The sequence below is a fragment of the Hemibagrus wyckioides genome, linkage group LG12, assembly GCF_019097595.1.
Source record: "Hemibagrus wyckioides isolate EC202008001 linkage group LG12, SWU_Hwy_1.0, whole genome shotgun sequence".
NCBI lineage: Eukaryota > Metazoa > Chordata > Actinopteri > Siluriformes > Bagridae > Hemibagrus > Hemibagrus wyckioides.
The window spans coordinates 15,595,265-15,615,711 of NC_080721.1; the positions used below are offsets into that span (position 1 = coordinate 15,595,265).

At 39.4% G+C, this 20,447-nt stretch overlaps 2 protein-coding genes across 3 annotated transcripts; one reads left to right on the plus strand and one right to left on the minus strand.

The window, feature by feature from the left end:
• Positions 1 to 10,322: 10,322 nt before the first annotated feature.
• LOC131362982 (uncharacterized) lies at positions 10,323 to 11,930 on the minus strand. The gene is made up of 4 exons (XM_058405377.1): positions 11,852 to 11,930; positions 11,724 to 11,758; positions 11,079 to 11,563; positions 10,323 to 10,962 (listed from the first exon to the last, which is right to left on the minus strand). The coding sequence occupies exons 1-4, from the start codon at positions 11,852 to 11,854 to the stop codon at positions 10,457 to 10,459; spliced, it is 1,029 nt and encodes a 342-aa protein (XP_058261360.1). The 5' UTR covers positions 11,855 to 11,930; the 3' UTR covers positions 10,323 to 10,456.
• Positions 11,931 to 11,981: 51 nt separating this feature from the next.
• Positions 11,982 to 19,600, plus strand: LOC131362981 (myosin-2 heavy chain-like). Of its 2 annotated transcripts, XM_058405374.1 has the most exons (3): positions 12,031 to 12,086; positions 12,275 to 12,352; positions 16,913 to 19,600. In XM_058405374.1, the coding sequence occupies exons 2-3, from the start codon at positions 12,276 to 12,278 to the stop codon at positions 18,969 to 18,971; spliced, it is 2,136 nt and encodes a 711-aa protein (XP_058261357.1). In that variant the 5' UTR covers positions 12,031 to 12,086; position 12,275; the 3' UTR covers positions 18,972 to 19,600. The 2 variants fall into 2 exon arrangements, with proteins under 2 accessions (XP_058261359.1, XP_058261357.1); XM_058405376.1 differs by lacking the exon at positions 12,275 to 12,352 and having other exon boundaries at positions 11,982 to 12,086.
• Positions 19,601 to 20,447: the final 847 nt, after the last annotated feature.

Here is a 20,447-nt window from a genome sequence, read left to right on the forward strand (position 1 = left end):
CAAATCTGCTGTTAAAGGCATCTTTTTGGCATTAAACAAGGCACTTTACTGTGATACCTACCTCCCAGGCCTTAGTCATGATACAGCTCATGCTATTTCCTGTTTCCAGTTTCCCCCTCAACCAAAGATAAACTCTCTCACCTCACCTCCTTTACAATCATTAGTGCCTCATCTTAGACAGGTGGGGTCTTCAGACTCTACACAGATACTCCTTTAACAAACAGTTTTCACTGCCTTCTACGGATTTCTCATGAATTCACCTGTAATCACTCTCCTTTAATCCTGCCCATGATGCAATGCTAGATAAACACCAGTTCACTCTATTCCCCAAGCGCTCTAAGACTGACCAATTTATTGAAGGTTGCTCTGTCATTAAATCTCGTATTAATCCTGTTTTCTTCCCTCTCTTGTCCATGTTGAGACACACCACCGTGCCACTCCCAATGACCTGCTATTTCTCACGGCTGACAGCCATCCTGGGACAAGCTCCTGGTTTATTTACGAACTGAAGCAGTGGAGTCATCTCTCTGTGGTCTCTCTCCAGATGCCTACACCCCACATTCTTTCAGAATTGGTACAACAACCACAGCTGCTCCTAAAGTAATATTTTAAATACTATGTAATACTAGTGGTATGTCAGGTAATATTACTAAATTTCAGTTTCTTATTTCTTGAAATAAATGTTTGAAAAAGACCACAATGATGCACCGACTTATTTACAGAATTTCATGCTTGTTTTTTAATTAATTCATTTTATATATTGTTTATTTATTAAAATAGTGGAAGATGATAACCTCAACACCTGTTGTTGGTTTACTGGTGAAATTAAGAAACATACAATATTTAAGGTATTGTACAAATTTATAGATGATGATATAGAGATGAGATAGAAATTTAATGTTGTAATGAAGAGACAAGATAATTCTGCAATAAACATTCTCTCTCTCTCTCTCTCTCTCTCTCTCTCTCTCTCTCTATTTATTTTTAAAATTCCACTTATTACCAGTATTAGATTATGTGGAGCTGTGAATGAGCTGATCCTCAACAATAACATTAAATAAACGCATTAATATAAACCTGTCTCATTTATGTGATAATTTCTTCTTAATGCATCTGAATGGCCAGCAGGGGGAGACACAGTCCCTCAGAGGTTAATCAGAATAGACTGATGAATTTTAATCAGAATTAGAAAGAGCTTTATTGCAGAGTATGTTTGCGCATAAAAGGAATTTATTTTAGTGTCACAAGCAACAAGAACAATACACAGACAATAAAAATAGTATTAATAAAAACACACATGTTTAAATAGAAAAATAAATTGAAAAATAAAATTCTCTCAGGTTCTCCGGTATGTTGTTCATTTCATTTGTTGTTGATCTGAAGCTAGGACTGTTAAATATAAGATCTCTTTCAACTAAAGCACTTATTGTTAATGAACTGATTACTGATCAGGAGTTCAGTGTTTGGTATTTAACAAAAACAAATTTTAACCATATTTTCCCTATATAGATGTTTATTTCTTCTTACTGTATCTAATTTGTGTCTAATTTTTATTTCTTTACCGTATTTTTATTCTTTACCTTAGTGTTGGCTAATTATATATATATATATATACTACATGTCATACTGTGTAGGTTTGTGTATGTGACAAATAATATTTGAAGAAACATATTAGATGAAACATTAATTGTAGGAGACATTAAAGACCCTCTGAGAACAGCAGTTGTGTCCACCTTAGATTCAGTAGGTGTTAATCAGAGGACCCACTCAGAATGGGGGTCACACTCTGAATCTTATTCTAACATTCGGCTTAAATATAGAACATATAATCACACTTCCACAGTCGGAAGCTATCTCAGATCGCTATCTTGTTTTGTTTAAAATGCGTCTTAGACACGATATATGCAGTCTACAACATCACCGTGTTAAATGAAGAGAGATTTAAATATTCTATATGTACACATATTATATTATATATGTATTTACATATTATATGTAAATATTTTATTATATCTTTTCATGTGACAACACTGAAGAAATGCCCCTCTGCTCCAGTGTAAAGTAGTGAGTGTCCAGCCTGTATAACAGTGTAAATTTACTGTCCCCTCAAAATAACTCAACACACAGACATTAATGTCACACCCCTAAGTGGAAATGTCCAAATTGGGCCCAATTAGCCATTTCCCCTCCCCGGTGTCATGTGACCCATTAGTGTTACAAGGTCTCAGGTGTGAATGGGGAGCAGGTGTGTTAAATTTGGTGTTATCGCTCTAACACTCTCTCATACTGGTCACTGGAAGTTCAACATGGCACCTCATGTATGAGTGCTGCCAGCATTGCTGCAGAGGTTGAAGGGGTGGGGGGTCAGCCGGTCAGTGCTCAGACCATACGCCGCACACTGCATCAAATTGGTCTGCATGGCTGTCGTCCCAGAAGGAAGCCTAAAGATGATGCACAAGAAAGCCCACATACAGTTTACTGAAGACAAGCAGACTAAGGACGTGGAATACTGGAACCATGTCCTGTGGTCCGATGAGACCAGGATAAACTTATTTGGTTAAGATGGTGTCAAGCGTGTGTGTGGGGGCAACCAGGTGAGGAGTACAAAGACAAGTGTGTCTTGTCTACAGTCAAGCATGGTGGTGGGAGTGTCCTGGTCTGGGCCTGCATGAGTGCTGCCGGCACTGGGGAGCTACAGTTCATTGAGGGAACCATGAATGCCAACATGTACTGTGACATACTGAAGCAGAGCATGATCCCCTCCCTTCAGAGACTGGGCCACAGGGCAGTATTCCAACATGATAACGACCCCAAACACACCTCCAAGATGACCACTGCCTTGCTAAAGAAGCTGAGGGTAAAGGTGATGGACTGGCCAAGCATGTCTCCAGACCTAAACCCTATTGAGCATCTGTGGGTCATCCTCAAACGGAAGGTGGGGGAGCACAAGGTCTCTAACATCCACCAGCTCTGTGATGTCATCATGGAGGAGTGGAAGAGGACTGCAACCTGTGAAGCTCTGGTGAACTCCATGACCAAGAGGGTTAAGGCAGTGCTGGAAAATAATGGTGGCCACACAAAATATTGACACTTTGGGCCCAATTTGGACATTTCCACTTAGGGGTGGAGTCACTTTTGTTGCCAACGGTTTAGACATTAATGTCTGTGTGTTGAGTTATTTTGAGGGGACAGTAAATTTACACTGTTATACAGGCTGGACACTCACTACTGTACATTGGAGCAGAGGGGCATTTCTTCAGTGTTGTCACATGAAAAGATATAATAAAATATTTACAAAAATGTCAGGGGTGTACTCACTTTTGTGAGATACTGTAAATAGGAATAACATTCACAAAATGTACCAGTCAGGATTTAGGCCTCATCATAGCACAGAGACAGCACTGGTTAAAGTGGTCAATGACCTGTTACTGGCTTCTGATCAGGGTTGTGTCTCCCTACTGGTGCTACTGGATCTTAGTGCTGCTTTTGACACCATTGACCACACTGTTCTACTTGACAGGCTAGAACATGTTGTTGGTGTTAATGGAACAGCCCTCTCCTGGTCTTATTTGACTGACCGTTATCAGTTTGTAGATCTAGATGGTGACTCCCTATATATGTTACCCCTTAGTGTCATTATTCCTAAACATGGTATTAGCTTCCACTGTTATGCCGACGACACACAGCTATATGTTTCAGCTAAGTCAGATGAGATACACCAACTTATTAAGAGTGAGCTTTCTGATTACAGAGTAACGGTGGATGGTCTTTCTGTTTCATCTTGTCCAGCAGTAAAAGATCTTGGTGTGATTATTGACTCTGGTCTTTCGTTTGAAGCTCATGTAGATAATATCACTCGGGTAGCCTTCTTTCATCTCAGAAATATAAGATAAGAAATATGATGTCACTTCATGATGCAGAAAAATTAGTTCATGCTTTTGTTACCTCTAGGTTGGATTATTGTAATGTCTTACTGTCTGGATGTTCCAGTAGGAGCAGGAACAAGCTCCAGTTAGTCCAGAATGCAGCAGCTAGAGTCCTAACTAGAACCAGAAGATATGAACACATCACTCCTATTTTAGCCACACTACATTGGCTCCCAGTCAAATTTCACATTGATTATAAAATACTGTTACTGACCTATAAAGCACCAAATGGTCTCGCGCCACAGTACCTGAGCGATCTTTTAGTCTTTTATGATCCGCCACGCCTACTCCGATCAAAGGGTGCTGGTTACTTGGTAGTACCTCAAGTAGCAAAGGCTACAGCAGGGGGCGGAGCTTTCTCTTTCAAAGTCCCACAGTTATGGAACAGCCTTCCAATTAGTGTTGGGGATTCAGACACAGTCTCAATGTTTAAGTCTAGGCTGAAGACACATTTGTTTAGTCGAGCTTTTAATGTATAGTTTTCTTAGGTAAAGGAGCAGATCGGGAAGGTTCATGGTCATAGAGTGTTTGGTGACTGGGATGTGTTGGATGCTGTCATCTTACCACCCTCACATGGTCACTCGGGTTTGCTGACTGTGAAGTGGTTGGATGCTTTATGTCCCGGGAAGCCTTCATGTCTGTGACCTTCTGGCTCTCCCTTTTAGTTATGATGTATGACAGGAAGTATAGGAAGGCACCATCACTAGGAAATAAACTTTGGAGTTCTGGTTTTGGTTAAAATGATGCCTCAGACTCAGCTCATTTTGGATGAATATTAGTTTAATTTTAAATGCTGTAATTTTTATTCTACATTTTTAGATTTCTGTAAAGCTGCTGAACGGACTGCAGGGCTCAGGCCCATCTCCACAGGAGTTTCACCTGATGGAAATCTGTGTAAAGTGAAAGTGATAAACATGTCAAGAACAGACAGAGAGGAACAGAAAACTGGAAGACGTGTCTGTCCTACTGATTCTGGCAAGTTGTGTAATACAAAATGAAAGGAAACCAGATTTTTCACTGATTCCTAAAATTTCTGAATAGGGTTCAATTTGTGTTAGACCTAGTTCCTCATTTCAAAATATACTTTGCTCAAACAGCAGATAGTCTTGTCACACAAACTGTGTTGAAATATGTCACTTGACCCGAACTGTCGATTCCTTGCCTTAAAATGTTTCATCTCAAAAGTGAAAGTTCATTTCTTTACTGTAACATTCATTTGATGCCTACAGCTTGCTCTGTATTTTAAATTGTGTATATATTACTAATACACTGGGTTTTTAATCCACTGGCAGAATAGAAATAAAATTTTGGGACATTTTCAATCAGTTTAAAGAAACGAGGCTGTGAGTCTGATATAAAATGAATCAGGAATCTGTTGGATTTCAATGTGAGATGTGTGTTTTTCCCTCTGTTGAATAATCTTACACAGAATTTTAGTGGTTGAAGATATCACCTTTAAATTTTAGATGCTTATGAACAAGCATCTGGGTCATCGCATAGAAAGCATTCATAAATGGGACTCAAAAATAGCTGATAGATGACAATCACTGGACAGAAGGGATGAGTGCTTCATCTCCTCAGGCAACTCTTATAACACCATCCTTAAAGCTCAGATCTAACCTGTAGCTCTTGCTACCTTTCCTAACATTGTCCCTTTTCTCAGTGTTACTATTTCATCCCAGAAGTATTGCTGTTGCTTCCTTTGATCCTTTAATTCAGTGTCTGTGAACCAAGCTGTGATTTAAAATTCAACATTTGGAATTCTGACTCTGCTGATGATCAGGATCCTAGCAGTCTGAAACTGGATATGGAATTTCAAATTCAAGGCTGTAATGTGTCTTTATCTTCTGAATAAACCTCACAGATATCAACAAGTGAAAATAAATGAGCAAGAGTTATTGACCCGTCATCCCCACACAACCGCCTCACTGCCAGCATTAACAGTTTCATCCCCCGTCCTGGATAATGCTAAACAAGTCCAAACTCTTCCTTCATTTACTAGATGATTCCCTCGTAGCAGATTCAGTGACAAGCTTCTGATTTTCCTCCAACTGAAGCAGCCGCCTCATCCTTGCAGCCTCAGGCCAGAAGCCAACACTCCTCACACCCTCAGGATTGGCACAGCCGCCACAGACTCTGCCAAAGTGCTGACTTCTATCCTAACAGAAATGGGCCGCTGGTCTTCAGCTGCCTACTAATGCTAATTCTAAAGACATTAGCAATGTCCAAAAGCTAATGTGTTCCAGTTGTCATTCAGATATTAAACACTTGCAGGTCACTAAGTCTAATGTGGAGCACTGTTTCACACAAGCAACACAAACCAATCAGTCATCCATTTTAGTCTCTAACAGGCCTCCTCTGTTTCCTGCCTAAATAAAATACATAGACATGGTGGATTGTAGCGTGTTAGAAAACTGGTTAGATACTCAGGAGCTAAACTATTTAGAGTCTTGAACGTAAGTAGTGCTTGTTTATAATCAATTCTAAGTTTAACAGGTAGCCAGTGCAGGGATGATAATTTTGGGGTTATATGATCATATTTTCTTGACCTGGTAAGAACTCTGGCAGCTGCATTCTGGACTAACTGTAGCTTGTTTATTGAAGATGCAGGACAAACACCTAGTAATGCATTACAGTAGTCCAGTCTGGAGGTCAGGAATACATGAACTAATTTTTTTTTTTTTTTGCATCAGATAAAATGTTCCTAAGCTTGGCAATATTTCTAAGATGGAAGAAGGCTGTTTTTGTGATATTGGAAATATGATTTTCAAAGGATAAGTTGCTGTCTAATATTACACCCAGGTCTTTCACTGTTGAGCTAGTAGTAACAGTACATCCTTCTAAATGCAAGCTGAATTGCGAGAGCTTCTGTGTACTGGTTTTTGGACCAATAAGTAATATCTCTGTCTTATCAGAATTTAGTAACAGAAAATTATCGGTCATCCAATCTTTTATATCTTGACACGTTCAGTTAATCTAGACAATTTAGATATTTCATCTGGTTGTGTGCTGTGGTCACTCGCTCTGCTCCTGGACATCAATACACCCAGACATTCTCCTTCTACCTTTTTGCTAGTAAAGAGCATTTGACTTATTTGCACTTGCTTGGTCTTTGCACATTCCCTTTGTAAACAGTGGGCCTGTAGCTCCGCTTACGTCACGCGTGACCTTTCAACATGATCAGATAATACATAATGTCAGGGACGTGCATCCCAGAGCTAGCACTGGATGAGCTTTTGTGGCTAAAAAGTATAAATTTTTTTATTTTTCTAAGAAAATGAGCAAAGGTTTGGCAAGATAAGAGCCTTCTTCCTGGGCTGGGATGGTTTAGAGATTTTTTGAAGCTACATTTAAACTGAACTTTTAGAAGTTCAAACTTGCGGGCACCATTGAAGTTCACTATATGTGTCACGGCCGGGATCCTCGCCCTAGGCGGGGCTCAAACCCTGCCGTCCGTGGTGCACACGTCAACACACGACTAAATGCAGACCCAGACACAGGATCCAGCGAAGCGCTGCTTTTATTGAAACATGAAGACACGACATGGGGAAACAGACGAAAGATGAGACATGGCGTGATTAACTGGAAAATAATAAAGACGGAACCTAGATACAAACAGGATCATAGACGGACAGGAACCACGGAACATGCAACAGTTAACACGCAGGTTAAACCATCATGGACAAGGACATACACAGAAGGATCCCTATTTATAGGGAAAGACATTAGGGTAAACTGGTTACAGGTGACAGGAGAGAGAACGATAGGACAGGTATAACTCGAAAGACACACGAACAAGCAGGCTTCTCGGGTTCACCTGCCAGCGCCCTCCTCAGGCCTGGCAGGGAACAGTCCAGCAGTTCCTGACAATATGAAGAAAAATCCTGAAAGATTTTCCTCAAAAAAAGACATGAACATCTTGGTTGACAAGGGGGTGAGGAGATTATGTGTAGATTTTCATTCTGGAAGTGAACTTCTCCTTTAAAATAGGTTGACAAGAATTGTACTTGCTAGTTCCCAGAAATGATCCACCTCAAATGTGAAAGTTCAGATGATCATCAAATAATAAAAAAAGGAAAGAAATTGCCTAACATTTGACCTTTCAGCTACAGGAGATCTGTGCCTCGTTAGGAACACAAAAGAAAATAAAAATACAAAATGAAAAAGACAGATGAGAATTTATAAAACAAAACGACTTGTGAATAATGTGTATAAAAAGTTACAATGGAACCAAATTAAACAATACTTAGTGAGGAATCAAATATTCATCATGAAGAATTAGCAGAATTTAATAACAGAAAATCACCTGGGATACAGGGACTGCAGGGAAATTATTATCATAGTATAAGATCTTTACTGTATAAAAAGGAGATCAGTCAGAATGAGACATTTATGGAGAAATATTCCACATGAATATGGATTATAAAATCTTACTGAACTTACTCAGTAGAATGAATTTGTCAACAAAGAACAAAGGATTTGACCAGAAAAGTGGCTTTGACTGTATATCTAGAGAAAACCTCTAGAAAAATACAGCACTTTATTCAAAAGTACACATTTATTCAACGTACATATGGGGATAAAGCAGGGATGCTGACTGATCAGTCCACTTCTGAATAAAATAAAACAACAATGTCAAGAGTAAAAGTGTGAAATTAAATAAAATCTGAAGAAGTCTGGATTGGAGATCCATCTAATACTGAAACTGGGAAGGAGAAAAGCAAGAAATGAAAGAGGAACTAAATAAACATAGAGGTAAAAGCAAAAGAGAACTTATATAAAACAAATGATTGTTTAGGAGTAATTGAACTGGAAGCCAAGTTAATAATGACCTTTGCAAAAATGTTGCACAGACAGTGGCAAAAAAAATTAGACAGAAGAAAAAATAGAAGAGCGAGACAACATGTACCTTATACACACTTCTATACATTAATTTCATCTTCAAATGAACTAGATATAAACTGGGAAAGCTTGTCCAACAAATATATACATAAATATAATGAAATAATTATCTTTTATTCCTAACCAGTGAGGAAAGTAAAAAAAAAAGCATTAAAATGTATTCTCTAATAATAATAATAATAATAATAATAATAATAATAATAATAATAATAATAATGTACATGCTGCTGATAAACTGTGCATATGTACAGTCAAACATTGTGTGTGCTTGCTGTTGATAATTCTAATAAACTTATAAACTTAGAAATACTCTCAGTAAAGTTTTATCTAAAAGGCAGTGAAGCAGTGGAAGCAGTGATGGAATTCAAAGCTTCGTCACATGTGATATGTTTCTGAAAGACCATTTAACATCACTAATCTTGAGCTTCCCAGAATAACGAGAGATTGGCATCTCTGATTTGGGTCTTGGAGTGGTCCTAATTCATAGAGATGATGTGGGGCCAAATGTTGAGCCTTTATTTATCAGGAGATATCTGTAAGTGGTGAATTTTTTAGTCTGCCTCTTCTTTCTGGTGGGAGGATAATTTGTTTTTTGGGGGATTATAAGCACAATGTGTCTTCTGGACATATATTATCTTTTTCCCATTGCTTATTTCTCTTTGCTCTTATAAAGGAGTAAGGCTGTATTTAGCAGAGGGAGTGTTTTTTCTATAATAAGGCAAGTGAACTGTTTAAAGAGTGTCTGGTCTCATTTACTAATTCTGCTGCAACTGGGTGAGCTTTCCACTATAATGAGTACAAGATAACATGTTAAACACTCCATCCTTCCAACAGAGAGTTTTAAACAGACAGAAAGGTCACTATAACTTAGAGAACCACTCTGTACCATTGTGGTGAGCAAAAAGCCTCTCAGAATGCACAAGTCAAAATTTCAGGCAGATGAGCTACAACAGCTGACTATGTCTGAGAGTGAGACTGCAGTAGCCACAGACTCACCAAAACAGCACAGTTGAAGACTGTTAATATGTGGCCTGGTCTGATCATTCTTGATTTCTGGCACAGATTTTAGGCTCAGACTTTGGCACTAACTGCATGAATCCACTGACCCAACCTGCCTTGGGTGGAGGTGGTGTCATGGTGTGTGGAGCCAACTTATTCTTCAGGTTTAAATGTGATGTGTCCCATCTCAGATGTTTCTGCTCAACAAAAATCTGGCAACTTGGAACTACAGGCAGGTGATTTTTTAATAAATAATAAAATATAATTTAAATATTGAAATTGTTTATAGAGACTATTGAGCAGAGGATTTTTCACTGCACTGTATGATTACAGACTGGGAAATGATCAGTTTTAGAAGAACAACCAGCTAAACCATGAAAACCATAAAGTAACAATAACAGCTTGCCATTAGCAGGAACCTCAATATTAATTCTGTTGCTTAATTTACATCTGTATTTCTAATCATGATAATTTCTGAAATAAAGAAAAGACAGATTTGGGATTTTAAAATAAATTGTTTTAATTGTCTTTAATGGAACAGAATACAGAACATGAGGGATGAGCATTAAAGCTTTAAAATTTATTTTTTTCTCTTATCGCTAATGTATGAAATCAACAATGAATGTCCATCAGTATCTGTCCCAAGGGTTGTTCTCTGAGGCACAGAGGGCTGCCAGGCGTTGGTTGTTCTCCTTCATCTGATTGATGAGTCTTGGCAGGTCATTGCTGTAGAGCAGCTCATTCCCTGTGATCTGCTCTATGGCCTTCATCACATCCTCCATCACCTTCATCACAGGCTCCTGGAGGATGAATCTGCGAGTCTGATGTTCAGCCACACTGACCCTCCCACTCAGGACACCCAGAAAATTGACGGCACTTCTCACTTTCTCCTGGAACTTAGCTACAGACTCGATCTGTTTCCTCACCTTCTGGGTTCCTTCACGCATCTGACTCAGCTCATAATGTTTCTGACTGAGGTTATGTTCAGTCTGGGAAATCTTGGAATTGTAGTCAGATACTTTATGTTCATATTTTCTCATCTCATTCTCAGACCTTCTCACCTCCTCTTGAGCCACTTGGACAGCTTTGTTTGCTTGATCCAGTTCAACTGCTCCACCAATCATCATGGCAGGACCTGAACAGTGAAAATACAAATTATAGAGTCTGAACAAACACTGAGACATGAAGGTTATGATGATGTATGTAACAGTTCAGATGTTATTATTTTTATCTAGATGCTGTAATTCTCACCTGCAATCCATCCAATGATTGGAATGACCATCAGTCCTGCCCCAACACCTGTGACGATTTCAGCATCACGTTTCCTCTTCTCCTGATCCTGAAGGGTCTGTGTTGCTGAATTCAGATTTGTCCTGGCCTGCTGCAGAGCTCCCTGAGATTCTCTGAGTAATTTCTCATTTGAATCCTGCTCTGTTCTCAAGTTGTCTAGGGTTTGTTTTATTTCATTCATCTCCTGATTGAGTTTTCCCTCATCTTGTATAAGTCTCTCTAAGTTTTCATCCAGACTCTGTAACCCTGAACTAGCTGCCTGTTCTGACTGCTCCAGGAACTGATGAGCCTGCACTATCTGCTGTCTGATGTAGTCGTAGTTGGAGCATTTCCCAGTTACAGGATCTACATCTGCCTCAATAAGAGCCTGATAGACTTCATTCAGGGAGGAGATGCCACCTTTCAGTGGAATTATAACAGCCTCAGCTGTGTTCTTCAGCACAACTCTGTAGAGACAAATATAAATCACAGCCAAGAATACAAGACAAAATGGACTAATTATTATTTTGAAAGGAATTATTTCAGTTTTAAATTTTACTTTACTGTAATAAAATACATTTAAATTTAATGTAAAATGTAATACGTCATTACTGTTTTTTAACTTACTCAGATAAATAGTTATTATAAATAGCCATGCTCATCTGAAACAGAAAACAATCAATTACAGGATCAGCATGTATACCTTAAGACAACAACAACAACAACAACAACAACAATAATAATAATAATAATACCATCTGTAGAAAGCCGAGTGTTCTTTGAGCTCAGGGAATGCTGTTTTATTAAAGATAAGCTCCTTTTAAACTGCTGAATCAGTTTGTGGGGCCTGGACCTCCCAAGGGGAGGAGATTCCATAGACTATAAAATTCTCTGTGATTGTTGAGCTTTCTTACCTGTGCTCCATTTGTGTTGACAGAGCAGACCGAGGACCTCGTCCACATCTTCAGTAAAAACTACCAGGATATCAAGGTACAGATTTTAGACTTTTATACTTTTAAGATATCATCTGTGGAACTTTGATTGGTGTAAAAGTTGAATTGGTCCCAAAACCATCAAGATTATGTTCCAGTTGAAGCAAAAACAAAAGTGTTTAATTATTGTATAACAGCTTTTTTTTTTTCTTCTTCTTTTTTTAAACAACAATTACTGCACTTGAGTATGCTGCCCAAACCATGGTTCTTCCTGCTGTTCAGTGGAATGATTACATGTGGGGAAGGCACAAACCATTTCAGGGGGTAGTTTTCACATATATATCAGACATATTTATATCTTTTATTTTTTTTTATTCTTTTCAATTCTGTTTAATATCATTGTCTGAATCTAACTTTTTTTTTTATTACACCTTAATTTTCTCTAACATCTTTTGCTCTAATGTTTAATGATCTCTAATATTTATTTATTTATGATTTATTCTTTTCTTAATTGTGTTGCAGTTAATGTCCTAATATACTAGAGAGGTCTCCAATCTACAAAGGTGTCATAGGCTAGCTCTAAATGTCCTGCCTTGCAGATGTAGGCAATCCAAGTTAATCAGTCCAGTGGATTCTGGGCAACTGGGTTCTCCTGAAGAGTCACTCTCACTGTGCACTGCTGCTGCCCTCTGCTGGCTGTCAGTGGCCTAGCAGCGCTTTTTACAATTTGACAATTAATCTAATCAAATCAATTGAACATGAATGAAAAGACTAGTGATATTTGGTGTGTTTAATTTTAAAGCCAATTATATATTACTATATCAGGCTTTGGTTTGGTGGGACTGAATGATGTACTCTCGTGCCTGAAGGATTGATGAGGGAATGATAGGGAAAATTCTTTCCTTTACAGGTGCTGTTTGGTTATTTTAGTCTGGATCAGGGAATGTCTCTGTTTTTGTCTCTGTTTCCACTGATGAGATCATTTCAGGATTAAATACAATATCTACTGTTTGTTATAAAGCCATGGATGGTCTGATATTTAAATAGCCATGATATCCATGAAATAATGGAATTTTCACTTTATTAAACAAAATTTAGATGTTAAGGCCCACAGCATTCACCATTAAATCCCCATACTGTTTTTAAAGGAAGTGTAATAAATTATGCTTGTCATTTCCTGACTAGTGCATTTGAATTAGCCTATCACAAAGACAGTTACAGCCAGTTACCTATGCGGACCTGGGGTAGAGTAGGTCCTTAGCACCCCCTTGCTGATTGATTGGTGAAAGAAATGTGAGCCAGAGTTCACTTTTCATGGGCAGCCCCCTGTCAGTAAGGTGCTATCCTGCCATAGTCTGCCTGCTCCACTGGGTGTGTAAAGCTAGAGAACCAGCCTGACAAATAAGGTATAAACACAGTACCAGGCAAAAAACCTAAAAGAAAGAAAGCTCTCACTGCTAATCTGCAGAAGATCTATGATACACGCAAAACTGCTGTTCTTGACGTGGAAGAATTGCAGACTGGTATGAATCCTACTGGAAGGAAATGGAAAACATGACTGAGGCTTAAAAGGCATTGTCTAACCTAAGTACAAATGTTGCTCCTTAGGACAGATAGAAAAAAGCCCTGCTCACCACTCACTACTGCACCAACACCTACTGGATAAACCTTAGCAACCTTAGTGATGTCAGAAGTATGTATGAGGCATCAAGAAGGTGACAGGCCCAGTGTCCTCCAAAAATGCCCCCCTCATGTTGAGGACTGGTGAAGTCATTACAAACCAGTGGCAGCAGCTACAGCTTTTTGAAAACAGGGACATATTCCCCAGGATATTTGCAATGCCAACATTATCACCTTGTACAAAAACAAGGGAGATCACAGAAACTGCAACAACTATTGGAGCAGTTAATTTACTACATACATGACCAAGGCAGCAGCAACTACAGCAAGACAAGACATGAGAGGAATCTCAACAGCTTCCACCTAAGGTGTCTACAGTCCATTTTGCACATACAGTGGCAGGTTTAAATTTCCAATACGAGGTCCTGAATATGTCGTGCCAATATACACAGCTTGTTCACCATGCTTTGATGGCTTGTTCATATCAGGAGGATGGAGCAAGGCTGCATTCCCTAAGTTCCCTTTCGAGGGAACTCAACACTGCGTCAGGGCTGATGCTATGGGAAGGCTTTGTTGAGGAAGTTGTGTCTGAAGCTCCATGCACACACACCAATTTATTGGCTCGGATAGGACACGTGATGAAGGGAATATGCACCAGCATGTCCATATAAGTGCACCTACGTCACATCACTCCAGCTTTCTTTGACTTCAGGAAGTGCTCCTTGTATGTGTGTAAATTATTTGTCCTGTCTGTCTTGACAAGAAACAAGACAAGAGATTTATGGCATCTTAAAATTTTAAGAGGTGTGTGCATCTGTGCCCCCATTTTATGAAAGAGGATGACACACACACTCTTTGTGTTGTTTGTTTGGGAGAAGAGCATGCCCGGTCGGCTCTTGAGGGACCCAGCTGTGTGCCTCATGGCTCGGGTCCCATATCCACCGAGGCGGCACAATGGCTTAGATATGCAGGTTGAGTTGGTAGAAGCTTTCTCTTGTCTCCTCCCTGCTTCGGTTTCCGGAGTTCACGCTGCAATTTCTCCTGACCCAGATGTGGATATCTAGGTCAGGGGAGCCAGAACAATGGTAATCTGGTCTCCAAGCAGCGCTTGACACACTCGGTAGTAGAGACCATTACCCAGGCCTATGAGGCACATGGTATTGCTTCACCTCTAGGGGTCAGAGCTCACTCTCCTAGGGCGGCATCCAGTGCCTTGGATAGGGGTGTTCCACTCCAGGAAATTTGTGCTGTGGCAGGCTGGTCCTCTCCCCACACCTTTATCAGGTTCTATAACCTGGACCTGGACCCCACTCCAGGGTCCCAGGTCCTTCAGGGCTGATTCATGTCCTGTTCCTGGTTTGCTCATGCTCTCTCATGGCCGCGGGGACAGACATCGACCGGCATGTGGCAGCATGGGTATTAAGGTTCCCATAGCATCAGCCATGATGCAGCGTTGAGTTCCCTCGAAAGGGGTCTACACCAGGTTACGTATGTAACCCGGTTTCCTGAGAAGGGAACAAGATGCTTGCCACACTCCAGGCATCCACTTGCGCTTCCTTCAGACAAATAGAAGCTGGAGTGATGTGATGTAGGTGCCCTTATATGGACTTTATCACGTGTCCTATCCAAGCCAATAAATTGGCATGTTTGCACATGGAGCTTCAGACACAACTTCCTCAACAACGCATTCTCATAGTGTCAGCCATGACGCAGCGTCCTGTTCCCTTCTCAGGGAACCGGGTTACATACGTAACCTGGTGTACTTCTACTTCATGGTGGGCTGGCAGAGGGCTCAAGGCCAACAGGTTGCCCTTTTCTGAACTATAATGACATTTGTAAAAAAAATCTTGAAGCTGTCTAACATCAACACTGTCAGTCATGGCATTTAGCAATCTGGGGATACCACAAACAAACTCCTATATGCAAAGAGAAAAAGCTGAAACAAAATACAACAGCAGCTTAAACTCATGGTCAACATTTGGGTGCAGCAGTTGCATTCGAGACTGTCATTCTATTTGACTATTCAGCCATGTGCAAAGGTGCAGATAAACCACCAATCCCCACCCCCACCCACTTGTCTTCTACCCTGATAATCTGTAGTTAGACCATCACCTTTCAAGGACAGATGCCATATTACAACCAGTATAAATCCACTCAGATATACACTACCAGTCAAAAGTTTGGACACATCTTCTAATTCCATGGTCTTTCCTGATGTTTATTTCTTTCTACATTGTAAAACAATACTGATGCTCTGTAAAGCCTTCATAACGGCTCTAATCTGAGGTGATGTTAATTGGTGATTTCTGAGGCTGGTCACTCTAAATGAACTTCTCCTCTGCAGCAGAGGTCAGTTTTGGTCTTGCTTTACTGGGATGGTCTTCATGTGAGCCAGTTTCATCATGGGGCTTGATGGGTTTTGCAAATGCACTTGACAATACTGTTCTTGCAAGAACTATTCCAGAACACCTGACCTTCGTGTCTTAAAATAACAACTGACTGTTTTTTCTTGTCATTACATATGGATTACTGAAGTCCATGTGTGTTATTTCATAGTGTTGAAATCTCCAGGATTGTTCTAGAATGTAGAAAATAAATCCCTAAACAAAAAACATTGAATTAAAAGGTGTGTCCAAACTTTTGACTGGTAGTGTATAGTAATTGCTCCATTAACAATTATTCTTTATAAAATGTGAAATATAATTATCATTGAAATAAGAGATCAGTACATTTAAGAAAAGTGAGAAGTGAGAAAAGCAATGAAGAGAGCTGAAGAGACCAGATCAGAGATGCTGTGCATTGAGTTTGACTGAACTTTAGATGATCTAGATCTTCTAGAAGCTTGAAACCAGAATTGCCACCAACCGCTGAATGCATTCTACCAAGTACTGAATATAGAGTCTAAACTTATCTAAATTAGACTTACATACATTTACAAAAAAAAATTATTATGCTGTTAGTATATTATAAAGATTTTTTACATACATTTGTGAGCATGAGGACAGTGCTGTTATTCAATACTTTTTTGTTATTATCTTGAGGGAAGGATAATATTTTCTTAAAGCAGAAATGTGACAAAAAAGTGAAAACCTATAATTAAGACCCCTCCCCCAAACTAGTCCAAAAGTGACTGATTACTATCTACTGATAACTGTCATTCAATCTAAAGTATTCAATCTAAAGCCAGTGTTTTCATAAAATTTAATTATCAGGAAACCGTTAAAGTTAATCATATCTCATTCAATAATCTTACTTTGTTTTCAGTCAGAACAAGGAAGTGATGGATTTTCAAATTGCAAAGAAAAATCAAGACCTCACCACAGCCGAGGAGATGAGAACCCAAACCAAGCTTGTGATGCAACCGTATGCTAACTGGGAGGAGTATCTGACTCCTGCTCCACTCTCTGTAGCCATCCTGGGAGAGCTGGTCTTCATCTCCTCCAAAACTGATTTCTCCATCAACAAGAACCCACCTAAAGATGGCTACAAGTTCATCAGATACCCAGAGTCATTTCGTGCCTGCCTCATGCAGGTGTGTAACTCAGGCTGGTGGGCTTTCAATGTGGCCCATAAGAACATGGATCAGATTAGACTCCACACCATGGCAGTTCCAGATTACATGAAGATGGCTGTGAAGATCCTGTTCCAAGGCAATGATGAGGTTGTTGAAGCCCACCTCCCTGACCAGCTGGAGAACATCCGTGTCATTGCAGATGACTGTCTTGAGCTGGCCAGTTCAACAGAAAAACATTTTGAAGATGTCATCAACATTATCCAAGAACTGCTGGAAGCATGTGTAAATGCTGAGCACTTTTATGGAGAGGAGCTGGATGCTATCAAGAAGAAACTGGATGAGACCAAGCTGAGGAAACAGTCATCAGAAGAAGCTGCTAAACGCTCAGAGAAAGCAATGAAGGATATGGAAAAGCAACTGAGCGAAGCACATGAAACATACAAGAGTGCAATGGATTCATTACCCAGTGGATGGGACATGATAGGGATGGATTTGGTTGAAGGCATAACTGAAGGCATCACAACTCTGATTCATGGAATAACATCCATAGGATCTGAAGTATTGACACAGAAGTCTTCTAAAGGAACTCAGTTAAAAGGTCAAGAATCTGAAGCTGATTCATTAGATGAAATTGATATTTATAGTAAATCTGCAGAAATCCTGAGATGCACAGAGGAACTTCAAGAGTTTGTGAAGGACAAGACAATCAACTGGAAAGATCTGTATGATCAAAAACACAAAATTACAAAAACAAAATTCCAGGCAGATCAGTTCAAACGAATCAGGGAGAGTTTAAATAAAAGCCCAAATTGTAAAGCAAAAGAGGAAGCTCTAAACCTATGTAACAAAGGCATTGAGATCTGTGAAGAAATAGCAAAGTATGCACCAGAGGAGAAATGTGATGAAGCCAAAACAAATGAGTTGATTGAAATGATCAGAAAACTGAATGAATCAGCTCGCAGTTTTGACAGCAAAAGTAAAGCTGTTACAAATTCTCCTGCTCTGACTCCCAAACCACCAATGATGTACAAAGAAGAAAGTAAATCTGGGAAAGCTTCAGAAAGGGCATCAGAGAATGCCAGGTTCCGCATAGAGCAGAGCCGTGCTCAACTGGACAAGACCAGAGAGATCTATGAGAAGAGTGTAGAGAACATGGAGAAGAACCAAAAGGAGCTGACTGAAATCCTGATCACCATGAGGAGCTGTGAGGTCAAAGAGATAGATTTTAACACCACTATACAAATGCTGGGTAAAGGTATGGATGCCATGGGGAGAGTGAAGGAGCAGTGGGAGAAGATGGTGCGCTTCTTTCAGATGGTGTCCAACATTGTGAAAATCCAGCTGACCAAAACCCTTAAAGATTTTGTTTGCACATCTGAGAAGACACAGAAACTTTCCTACAATGCAAAGCTCTTCTCCAAAGATCTGCTCTACAATCAAGCCTTTCAAGCCTCTAACATCGCCAGCCTTGTCAACATGATCTCTACAACCTACACTGAGGTGTCCACCAAGCACCTCATGGATCGTGTCAGCTCTCTGGGAAAACTGATGGCCATGGACAAGGAAAAGCCAGAGTTTCAGTCAGAGGTGGAGCAGTTACGGAACTCCTGTGATGGGGCTCAGAGAGCCATCTTAGCTCTTGTCCTCAAGAACAAGAAGGAGTTTGAAGAGAAGAGTCGTGCAAGACTGGAGAAGATCGATAAAGAGTTGCTCGCCATTCTCCCTGCTGCTTCTCCAGAAGAGATGAAGAGCATTGAAACAGCTGTTCAAAGTGGATTTACAGAGGAAGAGGATGCAGCCTATGCCTGAGTGAATAAACAAAAATCATACTTCTCTACAATTCCATTCAAAACCTTAAAGCACATGTAACAATGATATTTAATAATAATAATTTGCCACATATACATTACAGTGAAATTCTTTTCTTTGCATATCCCATCCTTGGAGGTTGGGGTCAGAGCGCAGGGTCAGCTATGATACAGACCCCCCTGGAGCAGAGTGGGTTAGGGGCCTTACTCAAGGGCCTGAAAGTGGCAACTTGGCAGTGCTGGGGCTTGAACCCCCAATCTTCCAGTCAACAGCCCAGAGCCTTAACCACTTGAGCCACCACCACCCATATATAAATATAAATAGTAGTAATAATTACTGTAGAGAATTTCTGAAAAAAATAAAAGCTGATACTGCTTCTTTCCAGCATAATTAATGTCTGTGATTTATATGTTCAGTAAAGTCTATGTAATATTAACACATTTAACACTGCATGCTGAATAAGAAATATCATTTGAATTAAACACAATTTCACAAAAAGCAGCTTTGATTTTATAAAGTAATTATGCTGAAATATATTCTCTTTCTGATCAGTGGAATTATAATTATAAGTAACTCATTGCAAGATTCATGTAAAATCTCTAAAGTGCTTGCACTGAATAAATATATTTTTCGGCTTGTATAAAGGTGATTGTGATGTTTGTCCTTGTATTTAAATGAAGTCAACACAAATATTATTACAGGAGTGGGATTATTCTGAATATTATTTCATGATAATGTTATGATAGATTCTTGATTTAATTCAATATGATCTATTCAGTTTTGCTTACTCATGATGTATACATTATAACATGCTCTTGGTCTGTTGATCCTTTAGTCATCTGAGGAAACTGTAGTATTTTTTATGATCAAACCAAGAAATGGTTTCCAAAAATTAATTATAATGAGCTGGTATTACAATGCTTTTGCCCTTATGAGGCGAGTCAAGCAGTGCAAGTGATCATAACTTCATTCATATGAAATGCAATAAGGTCAGTCTTAATTGTTCAGTTTTACCATGAATTTGAATTATGTTATAATACAGTATGCATGAGGCACTCACAATGGGCAAAATTACACTTTAGCAATAAAACAAGTCAAGCCTAATAGGCAGGACTAGTATAAAGGCTCTGTCATGAAACTTTAGTATTATGTATATTTGGACTCTTCCTTGTTCTGTGTAACTTGGAGGCACCACATACACAAGTGCTTGGTCCCTGCAGATTACTGCTTGCGGATATGTGTATTATTACTAATTTTATTCCTTATCTTTCTTCAAACAAACCCTGGAGATAAAACTATGCATGGAGATGAAAAATCCAGGAGAAATTCCTGGATAACTGGCTTCAAACATTACATTTCTAAATATATGAATATAAGTTAAGAAAAAAATACACATTAACATAACTCTGAGATCCTGCTCCACTCTGCACAACACGGGGCTCGCCAGCAGAAACATGGAAGAGTAAGCTGCATCCT

Bases quoted from the DNA above. Each gene is read 5' to 3' on its own strand.
- LOC131362982 (XM_058405377.1), bottom strand. The intron at 11,564-11,723 runs GTAAGTTAAAAA...TTGTCTCTACAG, and splicing joins TATAATAACTATTTATCTGA to AGTTGTGCTGAAGAACACAG. The intron at 10,963-11,078 runs GTGAGAATTACA...TTCACTGTTCAG, and splicing joins AATCATTGGATGGATTGCAG to GTCCTGCCATGATGATTGGT.
- LOC131362981 (XM_058405374.1), top strand. From the start codon at position 12,276: ATGCTGCCCAAACCATGGTTCTTCCTGCTGTTCAGTGGAATGATTACA. The intron at 12,353-16,912 runs GTAGTTTTCACA...CTTTGTTTTCAG, and splicing joins GGCACAAACCATTTCAGGGG to TCAGAACAAGGAAGTGATGG.